The sequence below is a fragment of the Salmo trutta genome, unplaced genomic scaffold (genome assembly GCF_901001165.1).
Source record: "Salmo trutta unplaced genomic scaffold, fSalTru1.1, whole genome shotgun sequence".
Classification (NCBI taxonomy): domain Eukaryota; kingdom Metazoa; phylum Chordata; class Actinopteri; order Salmoniformes; family Salmonidae; genus Salmo; species Salmo trutta.
The window spans coordinates 834,359-852,503 of record NW_021822362.1 but is presented as its reverse complement, the minus strand read 5'-3'; the positions used below and the strand labels follow the sequence as shown (position 1 = coordinate 852,503).

The 18,145-nt window shown below is 42.7% G+C and overlaps 1 protein-coding gene across 1 annotated transcript; it reads left to right on the top strand.

Moving 5' to 3' along the window:
• Window positions 1-407: 407 nt before the first annotated feature.
• LOC115181958 (C-type lectin domain family 4 member M) lies at window positions 408-17,362 on the top strand. Its single transcript, XM_029743645.1, has 6 exons — window positions 408-707; window positions 14,943-15,044; window positions 15,290-16,141; window positions 16,341-16,477; window positions 16,573-16,682; window positions 17,018-17,362. Exons 1-6 carry the CDS (start codon window positions 560-562, stop codon window positions 17,148-17,150), a joined length of 1,482 nt encoding a protein of 493 aa, XP_029599505.1. The 5' UTR covers window positions 408-559; the 3' UTR covers window positions 17,151-17,362.
• Window positions 17,363-18,145: the final 783 nt, after the last annotated feature.

Here is an 18,145-nt window from a genome sequence, read left to right as displayed (position 1 = left end):
CCCTCTTGTTAAATGTACATGTGGAGTGTATAAAGTAATCTACACTGTGGTAAACTAAACTAATATAAACTAAATATACAAACTAATCTTCACTGTGGTAAACAAACATGGTTTTCAGAAAATAAGTCTGTGGTCACATGGTGGTGGTTAGTGTCATACTATTGGTTAGACAGTTTCCCCTTTAATGAGGTTGACAGTTAAAACTGTCTCTTACATTAGACTGAGTCACACAGAGACTCCAGCTGTGCAGAGAACAGACACAAACCTACAACTGAGATAACAGCAGACTTTACAGCAGTAGAAGTTACAGCAGTAGAAGTTACAGCAGTAGAAGTTACAGCAGTAGAAGTTACAGCAGTAGAAGTTACAGCAGTAGAAGTTACAGCAGTAGAAGTTACAACAGTAGAAGTTACAACAGTAGAAGTTACAACAGTAGAAGTCACAGCAGTAGAAGTCACAGCAGTAGAAGTTACAGCAGTAGATGTTACAAGAGTAGATGTTACAAGAGTAGAAGTTTCAAGAGTCTACTGTTACTGCATTTGACCACAAGCGTATAAAGATGTCAAAGGGAATCTATGAATACACAAATGGATTTGAAGACGACGAACCTAATGAAATAAAGACCATTGACATTGATGATCATATTTACAACAACAAAAGACCCATCATGCACCGCAAGAAGGATGGAGTTGGTGATCAACATTCAGGTAACAGTTTATCCTGGTATAGTGCTCAACACACACACACACACACACTTTTTTGCACTAACTTTCCTGCACTGACTCTATGCACACACACTGGACTCTACCAACACACTGACACCCCAATACACACACACACACACACACACACACACACACACACACACACACACACACACACACACACACACACACACACACACACAGCTGCTCCTGTCTACTATCCTGTTGCCTAGTCACTTTACCCATTCCTATATGTACAGTACTTTCAGATAGTATTCATCAGTGTTGTGTTCCAGACCATGTAAAGGGAGACCGAGTCAAGACCGAGACTAGAAAAATGCGAGTCCAATTCAAGACCATGATTGTAATTTTGTCAAATCACAACCATAATAAGAGTTGATGTACAGTGTTTCTGTGTTCATATTTCAGAAATCATACAGTTGAAGTCGGAACTTTACATACACTTAGGTTGGAGTCATTAACCTCACTAGGTTAGGGGGCACTATTTTCACCTCCGGATGAAAAGCATGCCCAAAGTAAACTGCCTGTTACTCAGGCCCAGAAGCTAGGATATGCATATTATTGGTAGATTTGGATAGAAAACACTCTAAAGTTTCCAAAACTGTTAAAATAACGTCTGTGAGTATAACAGAACTGAAAAAATCCATCCAGGAAGTGGGATTTTTTTATGTTTGTAGTTTTCCATTGACTGCCTATACAGTATCCCATGACTTAGGACTCAAATTGCACTTCCTATGGCTTCCACTAGATGTCAACAGTCTTTAGAAATTGTTTCAGGCTTGTATTCTGAAAAATTAGGGAGTAAGACCACTCTGAGTAAGTGGATAGTGGAAAGGCCCCAGAGCTGTTTTTCTGCGCGTGACCGAGAGCGCGCCTTTCTTGTTTTTCTTTTATATTGACCAAGCTATTGTCCGGTTGAAATATTATCGATTATTATGACTAAAAACAACCTGAGGATTGATTATAAACATCTTTTGTGTCACGTCCTGACCAGCAGATGGAGCTGTTGTAGTAGTTTTGGGGTCAGGACGTGGCAGTCTTGTGTGTGTGAATGTTCTGTGTTGGTCTTGTGACTCCTGATCAGGAACAGCTGGGGATCATTGTTCCTGATTGGGAGTCATATATGTAGGAGTATGTTTGTCACTTGGTTTTGTGGGTAGTTGTTCTTGCACTGCGTTTTTGTATGCCTGTAAGACTGATACTCACGACAGGAACATTCTTTTGTTTTTCCTGTGGATGCCTTTTCATTTTACCATTAAAAGAAAATGAGTATCCACAACTCTGCTGCATTTTGGTCCATCTCTACAACACCACGACATAATCTGTGACAGTTTGATATGTTTCTACGAACTTTACGGATACTACTTGGATTTTTCGTCTGGCTGTTGTGCCTTTGAGCCATTGTATTACTGAACAAAACGCGCCAACAAAAGTGAGGTTTTTGGATATAAAGAGGGGCTATATCGAACAAAATGAACATTTATTGTGAAACTGGGAGTCTTGTGAGTGCAACCATATGAAGATCATCAAAGGTAAGTGATTAATTTTATCACTATTTCTGACTTTTGTAACTCCAATACTTAGCTGGTAACTGTTTGTAATGTTTTGTGTGCTGGGCGCAGTCCTCAAATAATCGCATGGTATGCTTTCGCCGTAAAGCCTTTTTGAAATCTGACACCACTTTGGATTAACAAGAAGTTAATCTTTAAGCTGATGTATAGCACTTGATGTTTTATGAATTTTTATTATGAGTATTTCTGTTTTTGTATTTGGCGCTCTGCAATTTCACCGGATGTTGGCCAGGTGGGACAGTAGCCTCCCACATACCCATAAGAAGTTTTAAAGCTCGTTTTTCAACCACTTCTTGTTAAAACCTCTTACATCTACACGTTCCGCTAGCGGAACGTCTGCTCCAATATCCAATGATGGGCGGGGCGCGAAATTCAAACTCCTCTAAATCCGAAAACTTACACTTTTCAAACATATGACTATGTTACAGCTATTTAAAGACAAGACTCTCCTTTATCTAACCAAACTGTCCGATTTCAAAAAGGCTTTACAGCGAAAGCAAAACATTAGATTATGTCAGCAGAGTACCCAGCCAGGAATAATCACACAGCCATTTTTCAAGCTAGCATATCATGTCACATAAACCCAAACCATATCTAAATGCAGCACTAACCTTTGATGATCTTCATCAGATGACACACCTAGGACATTGTGTTATACAATACATGCATGTCTGTTCAATCAAGTTCATATTTATATCAAAAACCAGCTTTTTACATTAGCATGTGACGTTCAGAACTAGCATTCCCACCGAACACTTCCGGTGATTTTACTAAATTACTCACGATAAACGTTCACAAAAAGCATAACAATTATTTTAAGAATTATAGATACAGAACTCCTCTATGCACTCGATATGTCCGATTTTAAAATAGCTTTTCGGATGAAGCACATTTTGCAATAATGTAAGTACATAGCCCGGCGTTACAGGGCTAGCTATTTAGACACCCACCCAGTGTAGCCTTCACCAAAATCACATTTCCTATAAGAAAAATGTTCTTACCTTGCTTGTTCTTCATCAGAATACACTGCCAGGACTTCTACTTCAATAACAAATGTAGGTTTGGTCCCAAATAATCCATCGTTATATCCAAACAGCGACGTTTTGTTCGTGCGTTCTAGACACTATCCCAACGCTAAATCTCGGCCACGAGCATGACGCAAAATATGACAAAAAATTTCGAAATATTCCATTACCGTACTTCGAAGCATGTCAACCGCTGTTTAAAACCAATATTTATGCAATTTATCTCGTAGAGAAGCGATAATATTCCGACCGGGAATCTGCCTGTCTGTAAACTGAGGAAAAAACCGAAAGCCGGGGGCGGGGCGTGTCACGCGCCTAAGGCTTAGTCCATTGACTGACCACTCAGCATTTGCTCTCGTGTGCTTCAGCCAGGGCTTTGAATGACATCATTCCTGTTTTTCCCGGGCTGTGAGACTCCATTGTTGACGTGAGAAGTGTCACGTAAGAGCAGAGATCCTTTGTAAACGATAGAGAGAATCAAGAAGGGCAAGAAATGTTCAGACAGGGTACTTCCTGAACAGAAGCATCTCAGGTTTTTGCCTGCCATAGGAGTTCTGTTATACTCACAGACACCATTCAAACAGTTTCAGAAACTTTGGAGTGTTTTCTCTCCAAAGCTAATAATTATATGCATATTCCAGTTTCTGGGCAGGACTAATAATCAGATTAAATCGGGTACGTTTTTTATCCAGCCGTGAAATTACTGCCCCCTAGATGTAAGAGGTTAACAAACTATAGTTTTGGCAAATCGTTTAGGATATCTACTTTGTGCATGACACAAGTCATTTTTCCAACAATTGTTTACAGACAGATTATTTCACTTATAATTCACTGTATCACAATTCCAGTGGGTCAGAAGATTACATACACTAAGTTGACTGTGCCTTTAAACAGCTTGGAAAATTCCAGAAAATGATGTCATGGCTTTAGAAGGTTCTGATAGGCTAATTGACATAATTTGAGTCAATTGGAGGTGTACCTGTGGATGTATTTCAAGGCCTACCTTCAAACTCAGTGCCTCTTTCCTTAACATCATTGGAAAATCAAAAGAAATCAGCCAAGACCTCAGAAAAGTCTGGTTCACCCATGGGAGCAATTTCAAAACGCCTTAATGTACCACATTCATCTGTACAAACAATAGTACGCAAGTATAAAGACCATGGGACCACGCAGCCGTCCTACCGCTCAGGAAGGAGACACGTTCTGTCTACTAGAGATGAATGTACTTTGGTATGAAAAGTGCAAATCAATCCCAGAACAACAGCAAAGAACCTTGTGAAGATGCTGGAGGAAATAGGTTCAAAAGTATCTATATCCACAATAAAACGAGTCCTATATCGACATAACCTGAAAGGCCGCTCAGCAAGGAAGAAGCCACTGCTCCAAAACCGCCTTAAAAAAGCCAGACTACGGTATGCAGCTGCACATGGGGACAAAGATCGTACTTTTTGGAGAAATTTTATCTGGTCTGATGAAACAAAAATAGAACGGTTTGGCCATAATGACCATCGTTATGTTTGGAGGGAAAAGGGGAGGCTTGGAAGCCAAAGAACACCATCCCAACCAGGAAGCAGGGGGGTGGCAGCATCATGTTGTGGTGGTGCTTTGCTGCAGGAGGGACTGGTGCTCTTCACAAAACAGATGGCATCATGAGGAACGAAAATGGTGTGGATATATTGAAGCAACATCTCAAGACATCAGTCAGGAAGTTAAAGCTTGGTCACAAACGGGTCTTCCAAATGGACAATGACCCCAAGCATACTTCCAAAGTTGTGGCAAAATGGCTTAACTTCTTTGGGCTAGGGGGCAGTATTTTGACGTCCGGATGAAAAACGTGCCCAAAGTAAACTGCCTGCTACTCAGTCCCAGAAGCTAGGATATGCATATAAAACACTCTACAGTTTCTAAAACTGTTAAAATTATGTCTGTGAGTATAACAGAACTTATTTGGCAGCCGAAACCCCGAGGACAAACCATCCAGGAATTTTTGTTGTTGTTGAGGTGACAGTGTTTTCAATGGGATTTCTATGTGTATCTAGATTTATAAGGCACTTGCTTGTAGTTACTTTCGCTTCCACTGGATGTCAACAGTCTTTAGAAATTGGTTGATGTTTTTCTTTAGAGAAATGAAGAAGTACAGTGGGGGAAAAAAGTATTTGATCCCCTGCTTAGAGACAGAATAACAACAAAAAATCCAGAAACGCATGTCAAAAATTTTATAAAATGATTTGCATTTTAATGGGGGAAATAAGTATTTGACCCCTCTGCAAAACATGACTTAGTACTTGGTGGCAAAACCCTTGTTGGCAATCACAGAGGTCAGACATTTCTTGTAGTTGGCCACCAGGTTTGCACACATCTCAGGAGGGATTTTGTCCCACTCCTCTTTGCAGATCTTCTCCAAGTCATTAAGGTTTCGAGGCTGACGTTTGGCAACTCGAACCTTCAGCTCCCTCCACAGATTTTCTATGGGATTAAGGTCTGGAGACTGGCTAGGCCACTCCAGGACCTTAATGTGCTTCTTCTTGGCCATGTGTTTTGGGTCATTGTCATGCTGGAATACCCATCCACGACCCATTTTCAATGCCCTGGCTGAGGGAAGGATGTTCTCACCCAAGATTTGATGGTACATGGCCCCGTCCATCGTCCCTTTGATGCGGTGAAGTTGTCCTGTCCCCTTAGCAGAAAAACACCCCCAAAGCATAATGTTTCCACCTCCATGTTTGACGGTGGAGATGGTGTTCTTCGGGTCATACTTCGGGCAAACTTCAGACGGGCATGTATATGTATTCTTGAACAGGGGGACCTTGTGGGCGCTGCAGGATTTCAGTCCTTCACGGCGTAGTGTGTTACCAATTGTTTTCTATGGGACTATGGTCCCAGCTGCCTTGAGATCATTGACAAGATCCCCCCGTGTAGTTCTGGGCTGATTCCTCACCATTCTCATGATCATTGCATCTCCACGAGGTGAGATCTTGCATGGAGCCCCAGGCTGAGGGATATTGACAGTTCTTTTGTGTTTCTTCCATTTGCGAATAATCGCTCCAAATGTTGTCACCTTCTCACCAAGCTGCTTGGCGATGGTCTTGTAGCCCATTCCAGCCTGTGTAGGTCTACAATATTGTCCCTGACATCCTTGGGGAGCTCTTTGGTCTTGGCCATGCTGGAGAGTTTGGAATCTGATTGATTGCTTCTGTGGACAGGTGTCTTTTTTACAGGTAACAAGCTGCGGTTAGGAGCACTCCCTTTAAGAGTGTGCTCCTAATCTCAGCTCGTTACCTGTATAAAAGACACCTTGGAGCCAGAAATCTTTCTGATTGAGAGGGGGTCAAATGCTTATTTCCCTCATTAAAATGCAAATCAATTTATAACATTTTTGACATGCGTTTTTCTGGTATTTTTGTTGTTATTCTGTCTCTCACTGTTCAAATAAACCTACCATTAAAATTATAGACTGATCCTTTCTTTATCAGTGGGAAAACGTACAAAATCAGCAGGGGATCAAATACTTTTTTCCCCCACTGTACGGCAGTTCAGAACGAGGGTCCAGCCTAGTGCACTCTAATGTTTTGATGCTCGCTCCAGGTCACGTGCTTCACGTTGTTTTTATCCGGTATTGAACACAGTTTATCCCATCTTAAATTTGATCGATTATTTACGTAAAAAATTACCTAAAGTTGTATTAGGAAAGTTGTTTCAAATGTTTGGACAGCGTTTACAGGTAACTTATTAGATATTTTGTAGTTATGCTAGCGAGTTGGAACCGGTGTTTTTCTGAATCAAACGCGCCAAATAAATGGACATTTGGGAGATATAACGATGGAATTAATCGAACAAAAGGACTATTTGTGATGTTTATGAGACATATTGGAGTGCCAACAGAAGTTCTTCAACGGTAAGGCATGAATTAAATCGTTATTTCTGACTTTTGTGTTGCGCCTGGCGGGTTGAAATCTGATTTTCATGTGTTGGTATGCTGGGCGCTGTCCTAAGATAATAGCATGGTTTGCTTTCGCCATAAAGCCTTTTTGAAATCTGACACGGTGGCTAGATTAACGAGAAGCTAAGCTTTAATTTGGTGTGTTGCACTTGTGAATGTATGAAAGTTAAATATTTGTTATAAATTTTTTTGATTTTGGCGCTCTGCCATTTCACCGGATGTTATCGAATCGATCCCGTAAACGGGAGTTGAGCCCAAAGAAGTTACGGACAACAAAGTCAAGGTGGTGGCAGCATCATGGAGTGGCCATCATAAAGACCTGACCTCAATCCTATAGAAAATATGTGGGCAGAACTGAAAAAGCATGTGCGAGCAAGGAGGCCTACAAACCTGACTCAGTTACACCAGCTCTGTAAGGAGGAATGGGCCAAAATTCACACAACTTATTGTGGGAAGCTTGTGGAAGGCTACCCGGAACATTTGACCCAAGTTAAACAATTTAAAGGCAATGCTACCAAATACTAATTGAGTGTATGTAAACTTCTGACTCACTGGGAATGTGATGAAAAAAATAAAATATGAAATAAATCATTCTCTCTACTATTACTCTGACATTTCAAATTCTTACAATAAAGTGGTGATTCTAACTGACCTAAGACAGGGATTTTTTACAAGGATTAAATGTCAGGAATTGTGAAAAACTGCATTTATATGTATTTGGCTAAGGTGTATGTAAACTTCCTACTTCAACTGTATGCATTCTTATACATTCAGAATAATTATTGTGTTTTAAGGTAAGACCCAGATGGAGACAATGTCGAAGTAACAGTTTATTAATCCAGGCAGCGCAGAGTAGTCTCGAGGTCCTGGTTGGCTCGCTCCGACTGGCTGTTGGACTGTAGGTGGAAACCAGAGGACAGGCTGGCCGATGACCCAATGAGGGTGCAGAACGCCTTCCAGAACTGGGACGGAACTGAGGACCCCGGTTGGAGACCATGTCCACGGGCAGTCCATGGATCTGGAACACGTGCTGCACCATGAGCTGGGCCGTCTCTATGGCAGAGGGTAGTTTGGGGAGAGAAATGAAGTGGGCGACTTTGGAAAACCGGTCGACCACAGTCAGGATGGCAGTGTTGCCCTCAGACGGGGGGAGACCTGTGACGAAATCCAGGGATATGTGGGACCAGGGACAGTGAGGGACAGGCAGTGGTTGAAGTAGACCAGCCGGAGCTTGCCGAGGAGTCTTGTTCTGCTCACAGACCGTGCAGCCGGCGACATCCGGAACCATAGTAGGCCACCAAAAGCGTTGTCGCATGAAGCCCAGTGTCCGACGGGAGCCCGGGTGACAGGCAAGCCTGGGAGAATGGGCCCACTCCAGTACCGGGACAGCGTCAGGCACAAATATTTGGTTATCTGGCCCTCCCCCAGGATTCGTCTGGGACTGCTGTGCCTCCAGGATCTGTTTCCTTATATCCCAGCTGAGTGCCGTCGCCAGGTATGAGGTGGGAAGGATGGTCTCGAGCTCCGCGGTGGAAACTATGGCTATATCTGCGAAACAGGGCATCCGGCTTGAAGTTCTTGGACCCTGGCCGGTAAGAGAGGGAAAAGTTGAACAGGGTAAACAACAGGGCCCATCTTGCTTGCCTGGAGTTGAGGTGCTTGGCGCTTGGCGGTGCGGAGATACTCCACGTTTTTGTGGTCGGTACACACAATGAACAGATGTTCCGCCCCTTCCAGCCAGTGCCCCCATTCCTCCAATACCATCTTCACCGCGAGAAGCTCCCAATTCCCCACAGCGTAGTTCTCTCTGTGGCATTGAGGCGGTGGGAGAAGGCGCAGGGATGCAGCTTAACTTTTTAGGGTATAGGGAGCAGTATTTTCGGATGAAAAGCGTGCCCAGAGTAAACTGCCTAATACTCGGGCCCAGAGTCAAATATTTGCATAGTATTAGTAGATTCGGATAGAAAACACTCTGAAGTTTCTAAAACTGTTTGAATGATGTCTGTGAGTATAACAGAACTCATATGGTAGGCAAAAACCTGAGAAAAATCCAACCAGGAAGTGGGAAATCTGAGAATTGTCGAAACTACAGTGTCTGTGGGGTCACATTGCACTTCCTAAGGCTTACATTGGCTGTCAACAGCCTTTAAAAAGTTTTTTCATCCTTCTCCTGTTACTTAGCAGAGAATAGTAGCTCAGTCAATGAGTGGACTGCCTGAGGACAAAGGGCTTGGTGATGCGCGAGCGCGCCGTTCCTTCTTTTTCTCCTGGAATGAATACGCTATTGTCCGGTTGGAATATTATTACATTTTTACGTTAACCTGTTTAGGATAGGGGGCAGTATTTTCACTGCCGGATAAAAAACGTATCCGATTTAATCGGGTTATTACTCCTGCCCAGAAACTAGAATATGCATATAATTGTTTGATTTGGATAGAAAACACCCTAAAGTTTCTAAAACCGTTTGAATGGTGTCTGTGAGTATAACAGAACTCATATGGCAGGCCAAAACCTGAGAAGATTGCATACAAGAAGTGCCCTCTTTGACCATTTCTTGGCCTTCTATAGCCTCTTTATGGAAAATAGAGGATCTCTGCTGTAACGTGACATTTTCTAAGGCTCCCATAGGCTCTCAGAAGGCGCCAGAACGGGGAAGGATGACTCTGCAGTCCCTGGCTGAAAAACAGTAGCGCATTTGGATAGTGGTCGATCTGAGAACAATGAAATGGGTGCGCGTGCACGTGAAGAGTCCATTTTACATTTTCAGTCTTTGAACAAAAACGACGTCTCCCGGTCGGAATATTATCGCTATTTTACGAGAGAAATCGCATAAAAATTGATTTTAAACAGCGTTTGACATGCTTCGAAGTACGGTAATGGAATATTTAGAATTTTTTTGTCACGATATGCGCCGGCGCGTCACCCTTCGGATAGTGTCTTGAACGCAAGAACAAAACGCCGGTATTTGGATATAACTATGGATTATTTGGAACTAAAACAACATTGGTGTGGAAGTAGAAGTCCTGGGAGTGCATTCTGACAAAGAACAGCAAAGGTAATCCAATTTTTCTTATAGTAAATCTGAGTTTGGTGAGTGCCAAACTTGGTGGGTGTCAAAATAGCTAGCCTGTGATGGCCGGGCTATCTACTCAGAATATTGCAAAATGTGCTTTCACCGAAAAGCTATTTTAAAATCGGACACCGTGATTGCATAAAGGAGTTCTGTATCTATAATTCTTAAAATAATTGTTGTTTTTTGTGAACGTTTATCGTGAGTAATTTAGTAAATTCACCGGAAGTGTTCGGTGGGTATGCTAGTTCTGAACGTCACATGCTAATGTAAAAAGCTGGTTTTTGATATAAATATGAACTTGATTGAACAAAACATGCATGTATTGTATAACATAATGTCCTAGGAGTGTCATCTGATGAAGATCATCAAAGGTTAGTGCTGCATTTAGCTGTGGTTTTGGTTTTTGTGACATTATATGCTAGCTTGAAAAATGGGTGTGTGATTATTTCTGGCTGGGTACTCTGCTGACATAATCTAATGTTTTGCTTTCGTTGTAAAGCCTTTTTGAAATCGGACAATGTGGTTAGATAAAGGAGAGTCTTGTCTTTAAAATGGTGTAAAATAGTCATATGTTTGAAAAATTGAAGTTTTTGGATTTTTGAGGAAGAGACGTCGGGAGTGTTTTCTATCCAAAGCTACTAATTATATGCATATTCTAGTTTCCGGGCAGGAGTAATAACCAGATTAAATCGGGTACGTTTTTTATCCGGCCGTGAAAATACTGCCCCCTATCATAACTAGTTAACAATAATGCCATTGAGTCCTCGCTAGTAAATGCACAGGCGCAGGGTCTTGTCCGTTTTCTCCACGAAGAAAAACCCTGCACCGGCGGGAGAGGAAGAGGGATGGATAAATTCTGCAGCTAGGGAGGCCCTAATGTAGGTCTCCATAGCTTTGGTCTCCGGTACTGACAGAGAGTACAGGCGTCCCCGGGGTGGCGTGTTGCTAGGGAGAAGGTCAATCCCGCAGTCATAGGGTCTGTGCGGCGGAAGCGAAATGGCCTGGGCCTTACTGAACACCTCCTGGAAGTCCTGGTGCTCTGCGGGGATGGCGGAGAGGTCCAGGGCACTTTCTGAGCCCCCAGGAAGACGTCCCGGGGAAGGTTGCGCTGACTTCAGACAATGGGCGAGGCAGAACGGACTCCAGCCCATGATGGCACCAGTAGACCAGTTGATGAGGGGATTGTGTCGCTGGAGCCAGGAGAATCCCAAAACCACGGGACTTGATGAAGAGAAATTGAATAGTCTCGCTGTGATTCCCTGACACTTGTAGGTTGATGGGAGGGGTATTATAAGTGAACCGGCCTATAGAGCACCTGTCCAGCGCTCTAACATCCATGGGAGTGGAGAGAGGCTGAGTGGGAATGTTCAGCTCGGAAGCCAGGGTAGCGTCCAAAAAGCTCTCATCAGCCCCAGAGTCAATGAGGACCCGAAGAGATTTAGACTGGTTACACCACAGCAGAATGGCATGAAAAGGGGTGCGAGCAAGGGAAGCAGACCTGTTCTCCATATGACCCACCAGAGTACTCGCTCCTACCGGTGAGCCTGGTCTTTTAAAGGACAAGAGGACACAAAATGACCAAGAATCCCGCAATATAGACAACTCTTCGTGTTGATCCTGTATTGCCATTCTGCTGGAGACAGTCCAGTTCTGCCTAGTTGCATAGGCTCGGGAGGTGGTGACTCGGCCGACTTCGACGACTCTCGGGGGTCGGGAAGCTTTGAGTTCTCTCTGCAACGGGACCGTCGGGGACTTCCGGGATGACTCCGAGGCAAGGTGGAATCCCTGGACGTGCGAGCGAAAACGAATTTCCTCTCCCTCCGTCGTTCCCGTAATCGGCCATTGAAAGCTGTGTGCTCTGGCTGCTTGCAGATGATATTCCACTGAAACTAGGCTGTGTGTGGCAGCGCGCATGTGAATATATTTCACGTGCTTTGCAATTGCATAGGCTACTTTGTGTTCGACTCCTCTATTGTACTGCATAATTGATAAGTCGTATACCTTCACTACACTACTTTGATACACATCAGTAGGGATTAATAAGTGAGTATAAACAAAGCCCACGGAAAAACCTGCGTATACCCTCCACTACACTACTGGCCTTTTTTGTTTTATAAAAAGTCCCCTCTCCTACATGAGTGAGTGCGCTGGAATTACGGTTGTTGTCCTTTCAGAATCACGAACCTGTCACATACTGAATGCCTATAGGATCGCTACTGCGCAAACACGTTGTGGCAGACCAGGGGGGTGGGTCAAAACGTTTACACAGATCAGACACGGACAGAGAAGGATTAGCTCAGTTTCAAAGGTGTTTATTAAAATAATAGTTCAAAAGAAAAGGATAGGTCTCCCCCATGAGACCCTCTCCGGGATACCGTCTTCTGGGCTCCGAGTCTTGCTGTATCCTGTTGGGATCAAAAACTGAACTTACTCCTGTTACCTCTGAAACCGTCCCCAAATATTCGGGAGTCCTTTCTTCCCCCACTCTCTCCCCTGTGTGCTGCCCTTCTGGCAGCTTTATGGGATTTGTACAGCTGGTGAGCAGTCAGTCCTTGATTACTCACCAGCTCCCAATCAGCCCCAATTAGTCCTGGCCGGAGAGCCCGTGGAGACCTGGCACGTCCAGCAGATGGAGCCATCGCCTTGTGATGTATACTCCATCTGTCACCAGGCCTCGACGAGTCTCCCCCTGGTGGCTGACCTGTTGTACGTCACAACGTCTATAATAGATATAAAGACTGTTCAGATATTCATGTTATAAGACAGGAGTGTATATATTTGGCCTTGTATTGGTATTCATTGGTAACATTGGTATTCAAAATTATTTTCAAAATTCTTCACCCCATTCTGTCAAATTGGATGTTGAGAATTGCTAGACAACCATTTTCAAGTCTTACCATATATTTTCAAGCAGATTTAAGTCAAACCTGTAACTCTGCAAACTCCAGTGTTGTCCCGCCTGCTCCCCCTCCCCCTGCTGCTCGAAGGCGCCAGGCTCCCCAGCATTACGCACTCCTGCCTTTCCACGTCACGCGCATCAGCGTATTATTGGATTCACCTGGACTCAATCACCTGTTTATTACCTCCCCTATATTTGTCAGTTCCCTATCTCTGTTCCCCCGCTGCCGCATTGATTGTCGAATGTCGTTGTTCTGCCCGTGTGCTGACGCTGTGCCTGTCTTGTTTCATGTCTGTTCCTTATTACATTTTGACTCCCCATACCTGCTTCTCATCTCCGCCGTCGGGTGCTACCAGTGTAGATTTGGCCTTGTGTTTTAGGTGATTGTCCAACTGAAAGGTGAAATTTTCTCCCAGTGTCTGGTGGCAAGCAAACAACCAGTTTTTTTTTCTAGGATTTTGCCTGTTTAATTCCAGTCCGTTTCTTTTTTAATCCTGAAACTATGGAGAGTGGTACTCCAATGTGTTACGTTTTGGGAAAATCCAATACAACACTTTGTATTCAGGACAAAATGTTTATTTCTTTGCCACACTTTTAACAGTATTTTTTTTATTTTGGACAGCTTCCTTATTTTCACTCTGTCAAGTAGGTTAGTGTTGAGGAGTAGCTACAATGTTGATCCATCCTCAGTTTTCACAACCATTAAACTCTGTAACTGTTTTAAAGTCACCATTGGCCGTATGGTGAAATCCCTGAACGGTTTCCTTCCTCTCCGGCAACTGAGTTAAGAAGGACGCCTGTATCTTTGTAGTGACTGGGTATATTGATACACCATCCAAAGTGTAATAACTTCACCATGCTCAAACGGATATTCAACATCTGTATTTTTTTTACTTATCAATAGGTGCCCTTTGCGAGGCATTGGAAAACCACCCTGGTCTTTGTGGTTGAATTTGTGATTGAAATTCACTGCTCGACTGAGGACCTTACAGATAATTGTATGTGTGGTGTACAAAATCATATTAAACACTATTATTGCACACAGAGTGAGTCCATGCAACTTATTATGTGACTTGTTAAACAAATGTTTAATCCTGAACTTATTTAGACTTGCCATAAAGGGGTTGAATAATTATTGACTCACAATACTCCAGCTTTTCATTTTTAAATAATTTGTAAACATTTCTAAAAACATATTTCCAGGACAGTGACAATTATTTTTATTTTATTCAGACTAAACCAAAATTTGGAAAATTAATTTTCTGGTTACCTTGTACCCCTGCACATCAACACTGTATTGGTACTCCCTGTATATAGCCATGTTATTTTTACTTGTTAATGTTATTCGTTATTTAATCCTTGTCAGTATTTCTATTTATTTCTCTCTGCATTGTTGGAAAATGACCCGTCAGTCAGCATTTCACTATTAGCATACACCTGTTGTTTTATGAAGCAATTGACAAATGGAATGTGATTTGGATTGAAATAGATGCCGGCAGCCATTTTGGGTGCCTGAACTCAGCATGTTTAAGCCAATATTCTGTAAGAGGTTCTGGAACTCAAACAGTAGAATATGTGAGGTGCTGGAACTCAGTTCTGGTGTTCTGTCCCTTGTCAAGCTTGTGTATTTCCCTCAGTGATTCAAACAGCAACTGGAAAGAAAAAGATATAGATTGATCAAGTTCTTATGATAATAATATGTGCTTCAGTGTATCTTTGGAGGTGGAAGAGACATTTCCCAACTGCTGCAGTGTGTCTGGGGATGCTGTGTGTTCTCCTGCTGGCTTGGATCATAGGCCTGTTACTCTACCGTGAGTTGATATGTTCTCACTCAAACATTCTTCATCATCAGTGGTGTAATGACGAGGGTTCAATTACATTTCAATTCCATTCAATTTAATTAAGAAAATACACCAAATTCCAATTCCACGTTTCTAATTGAAAATAATTCCAGTGTACTTCCTGAATTGACTGGAATTGAAATTGACCTCAATCCGGGAAATGTCTGATTAACTTTTCCACTTTTATCTTGGTTGTTGATTGTATTATTTCACAGAGAGAAACCAATTGACCAGTTCTGACACCCTGACCAAAGAGGGATACCAGCTACAGACCAGATTTAACACCCTGACCAAAGAGGGGGACCAGCTACAGACTAGCAACAACACCCTGACCAAAGAGAGAGACCAGCTACAGACCAGATTTAACACCCTGACCAAAGACAGAGACCAGCTACAGATCAGATACAACACCCTGACCAGAGAGAGAGACCAGCTACAGACCAGCTACAACACCCTGACCAAAGAGAGAGACCAGCTACAGACTACATACAACACCCTGACCAAAGAGAGAGACCAGCTACAGACCAGTAACAACACCCTGACTGCAGAAAGAGACCAGCTGCAGACCAACTACAACACCATGACCAAAGAGAGAGACCAGCTGCAGACCAACTACAACACCCTGACCAAAGAGAGAGACCAGCTACAGACTAGATACAACACCCTGACCAAAGAGAGAGACCAGCTACAGACCAGTAACAACACCCTGACTGCAGAAAGAGACCAGCTGCAGACCAACTACAACACCATGACCAAAGAGAGAGACCAGCTGCAGACCAACTACAACACCCTGACCAAAGACAGAGACCAGCTACAGACCAGATACAACACCCTGACCAAAGAGAGAGACCAGTTACAGACCAACTACAACACCATGACGAAAGAGAGAGACCAGCTACAGACCAGCAACAACAGCCTGACTGCAGAAAGAGACCAGCTACAGACCAGCAACAACACCCTGACTGCAGAAAGAGACCAGCTACAGACCAGCAACAACACCCTGATCAAAGAGAGAGACGAGCTACAAAAAGACACAGAATGTCTGAAACAATCTTTAGTTCAGAAAGGTGAGTGAAATTGGCTAATGATTGTTCTGTTATCAGTTCACATGCCACGTACGGCAATTCAACTTACATTAAAGGAAATATGTGAGAAAAAAACGGACTTCCAAACCGTCCATTAGTTAGTGTCTTCCTTGAGTGTTTGATTGATACTTAATTCAATGTTGTATTAAAGTGACTAAAGCAAGAAATGTTCAACTTACAGTGTGTCCTCAAGGATGGAAGAAGCTTGGTAGCAGTTGTTACTACGTCTCTACTGAGTACAAATCCTGGAAGGAGAGCAGACAGGACTGCAGAAATAGAGGAGCAGACCTGGTGGTCATCAAAAGTGAAGACGATCAGGTGTGTGTGTGAGGTAGAGAGAAAAAAAGAGAGAGAGAGATAACGAGCAGTAATGGGTATGTATTAACAATGTTGTCTCTCTTCTACTACTACAGACATTTGTCAATTGGTTATGCGGGGTAAAGGACTATGTCTGGATTGGTCTGACTGACTCTGTTACTGAGGGGACCTGGAAATGGGTGGACGACACACCACTGACCACAAAGTAAGACATTCATGAATTCTGTGTCACTATGACATCACTGTCTGGAGTAGTAGGTTCAGAGTGGACAGCCTGATTCTATGTGTTGTTTCTCCTACAGGTATTGGAACAGTGGACAGCCTGATTCTATGTGTTGTTTCTCCTACAGGTATTGGAACAGTGGACAGCCTGATTCTATGTGTTGTTTCTCCTACAGGTATTGGAACAGTGGACAGCCTGATTCTGTGTTGTTTCTCCTACAGGTATTGGAACAGTGGACAGCCTGATTCTATGTGTTGTTTCTTCTACAGGTATTGGAACAGTGGACAGCCTGATTCTATGTGTTGTTTCTTCTACAGGTATTGGAAAAGTGGAGATCCTAATGGTGGCGTGGCTGAGAACTGTGTGTATTTCTACTCCTGGACATCAGACACAGGAGCTTGGTGGGACTATGACTGTTCCTATAAATACAGATGGATCTGTGAGAAGTAGGATTCTCCTTGGTCGTCTCTCTGTACTGCTAACTATTATACTCCTTGGTCGTCTCTCTTCGCGGCAAAGAGGGGACAACTCGCTGGCACCAAGGTTTTCTGGAAGTGTACATTCCTCAGTTATTAGCTTTCTACCTGAATGTTGCATAAAATGAATGATTAAGTATGACTACTTTTGAAAATATATAAATGTGACTTGAGTCTTCTAAATGAGATAATGTTTTTTCATGTAAAGTTTATCCAGTCAGTAACCACACCCCCGTGAGCACAGACATTACGACAAAACTTCATGGAACACCCCTTTTCATAGAGTTAACCTCTCTGGGCTAGGTGGGACGCCTACTCAACAGCCAGTTGAATCCCGTTGCGCGTTATTCAAATACCTTAGAAATGCTATTACTTCAATTTCTCAAACATTTGACTATTTTACACCATTTTAAAGACAAGACTCTCGTTAATCTAACCACACTGTCCGATTTCAAAAAGGCTTTACAACGAAAGCAAAACATTAGATTATGTCAGCAGAGTACCCAGCCAGAAATAATCAGACACCCATTTTTCAAGCTAGCATATAATGTCACATAAACCCAAACCACAGCTAAATGCAGCACTAACCTTTGATGATCTTCATCAGATGACAATCTTAGGACATTATGTTATACAATACATGCATGTCTGTTCAATCAAGTTCATATTTATATCCAAAACCAGCTTTTTACATTAGCAGGTGACTAGCATGTGACTAGCATTCCCACCGAACACTTCCGGTGAATTTACTAAATTTCTCACGATAAACATTCACAAAAAACATAACAATTATTTTAAGAATTATAGATACAGAACTCCTCTATGCACTCGATATGTCCGATTTTAAAATAGCTTTTCGGTGAAAGCACATTTTGCAATATTCTAAGTAGATAGCCCGGCATCACAGGGCTAGCTATTTAGACACCCAGCAAGTTTAGCATTCACCAAAGTCAGATTTACTATAAGAAA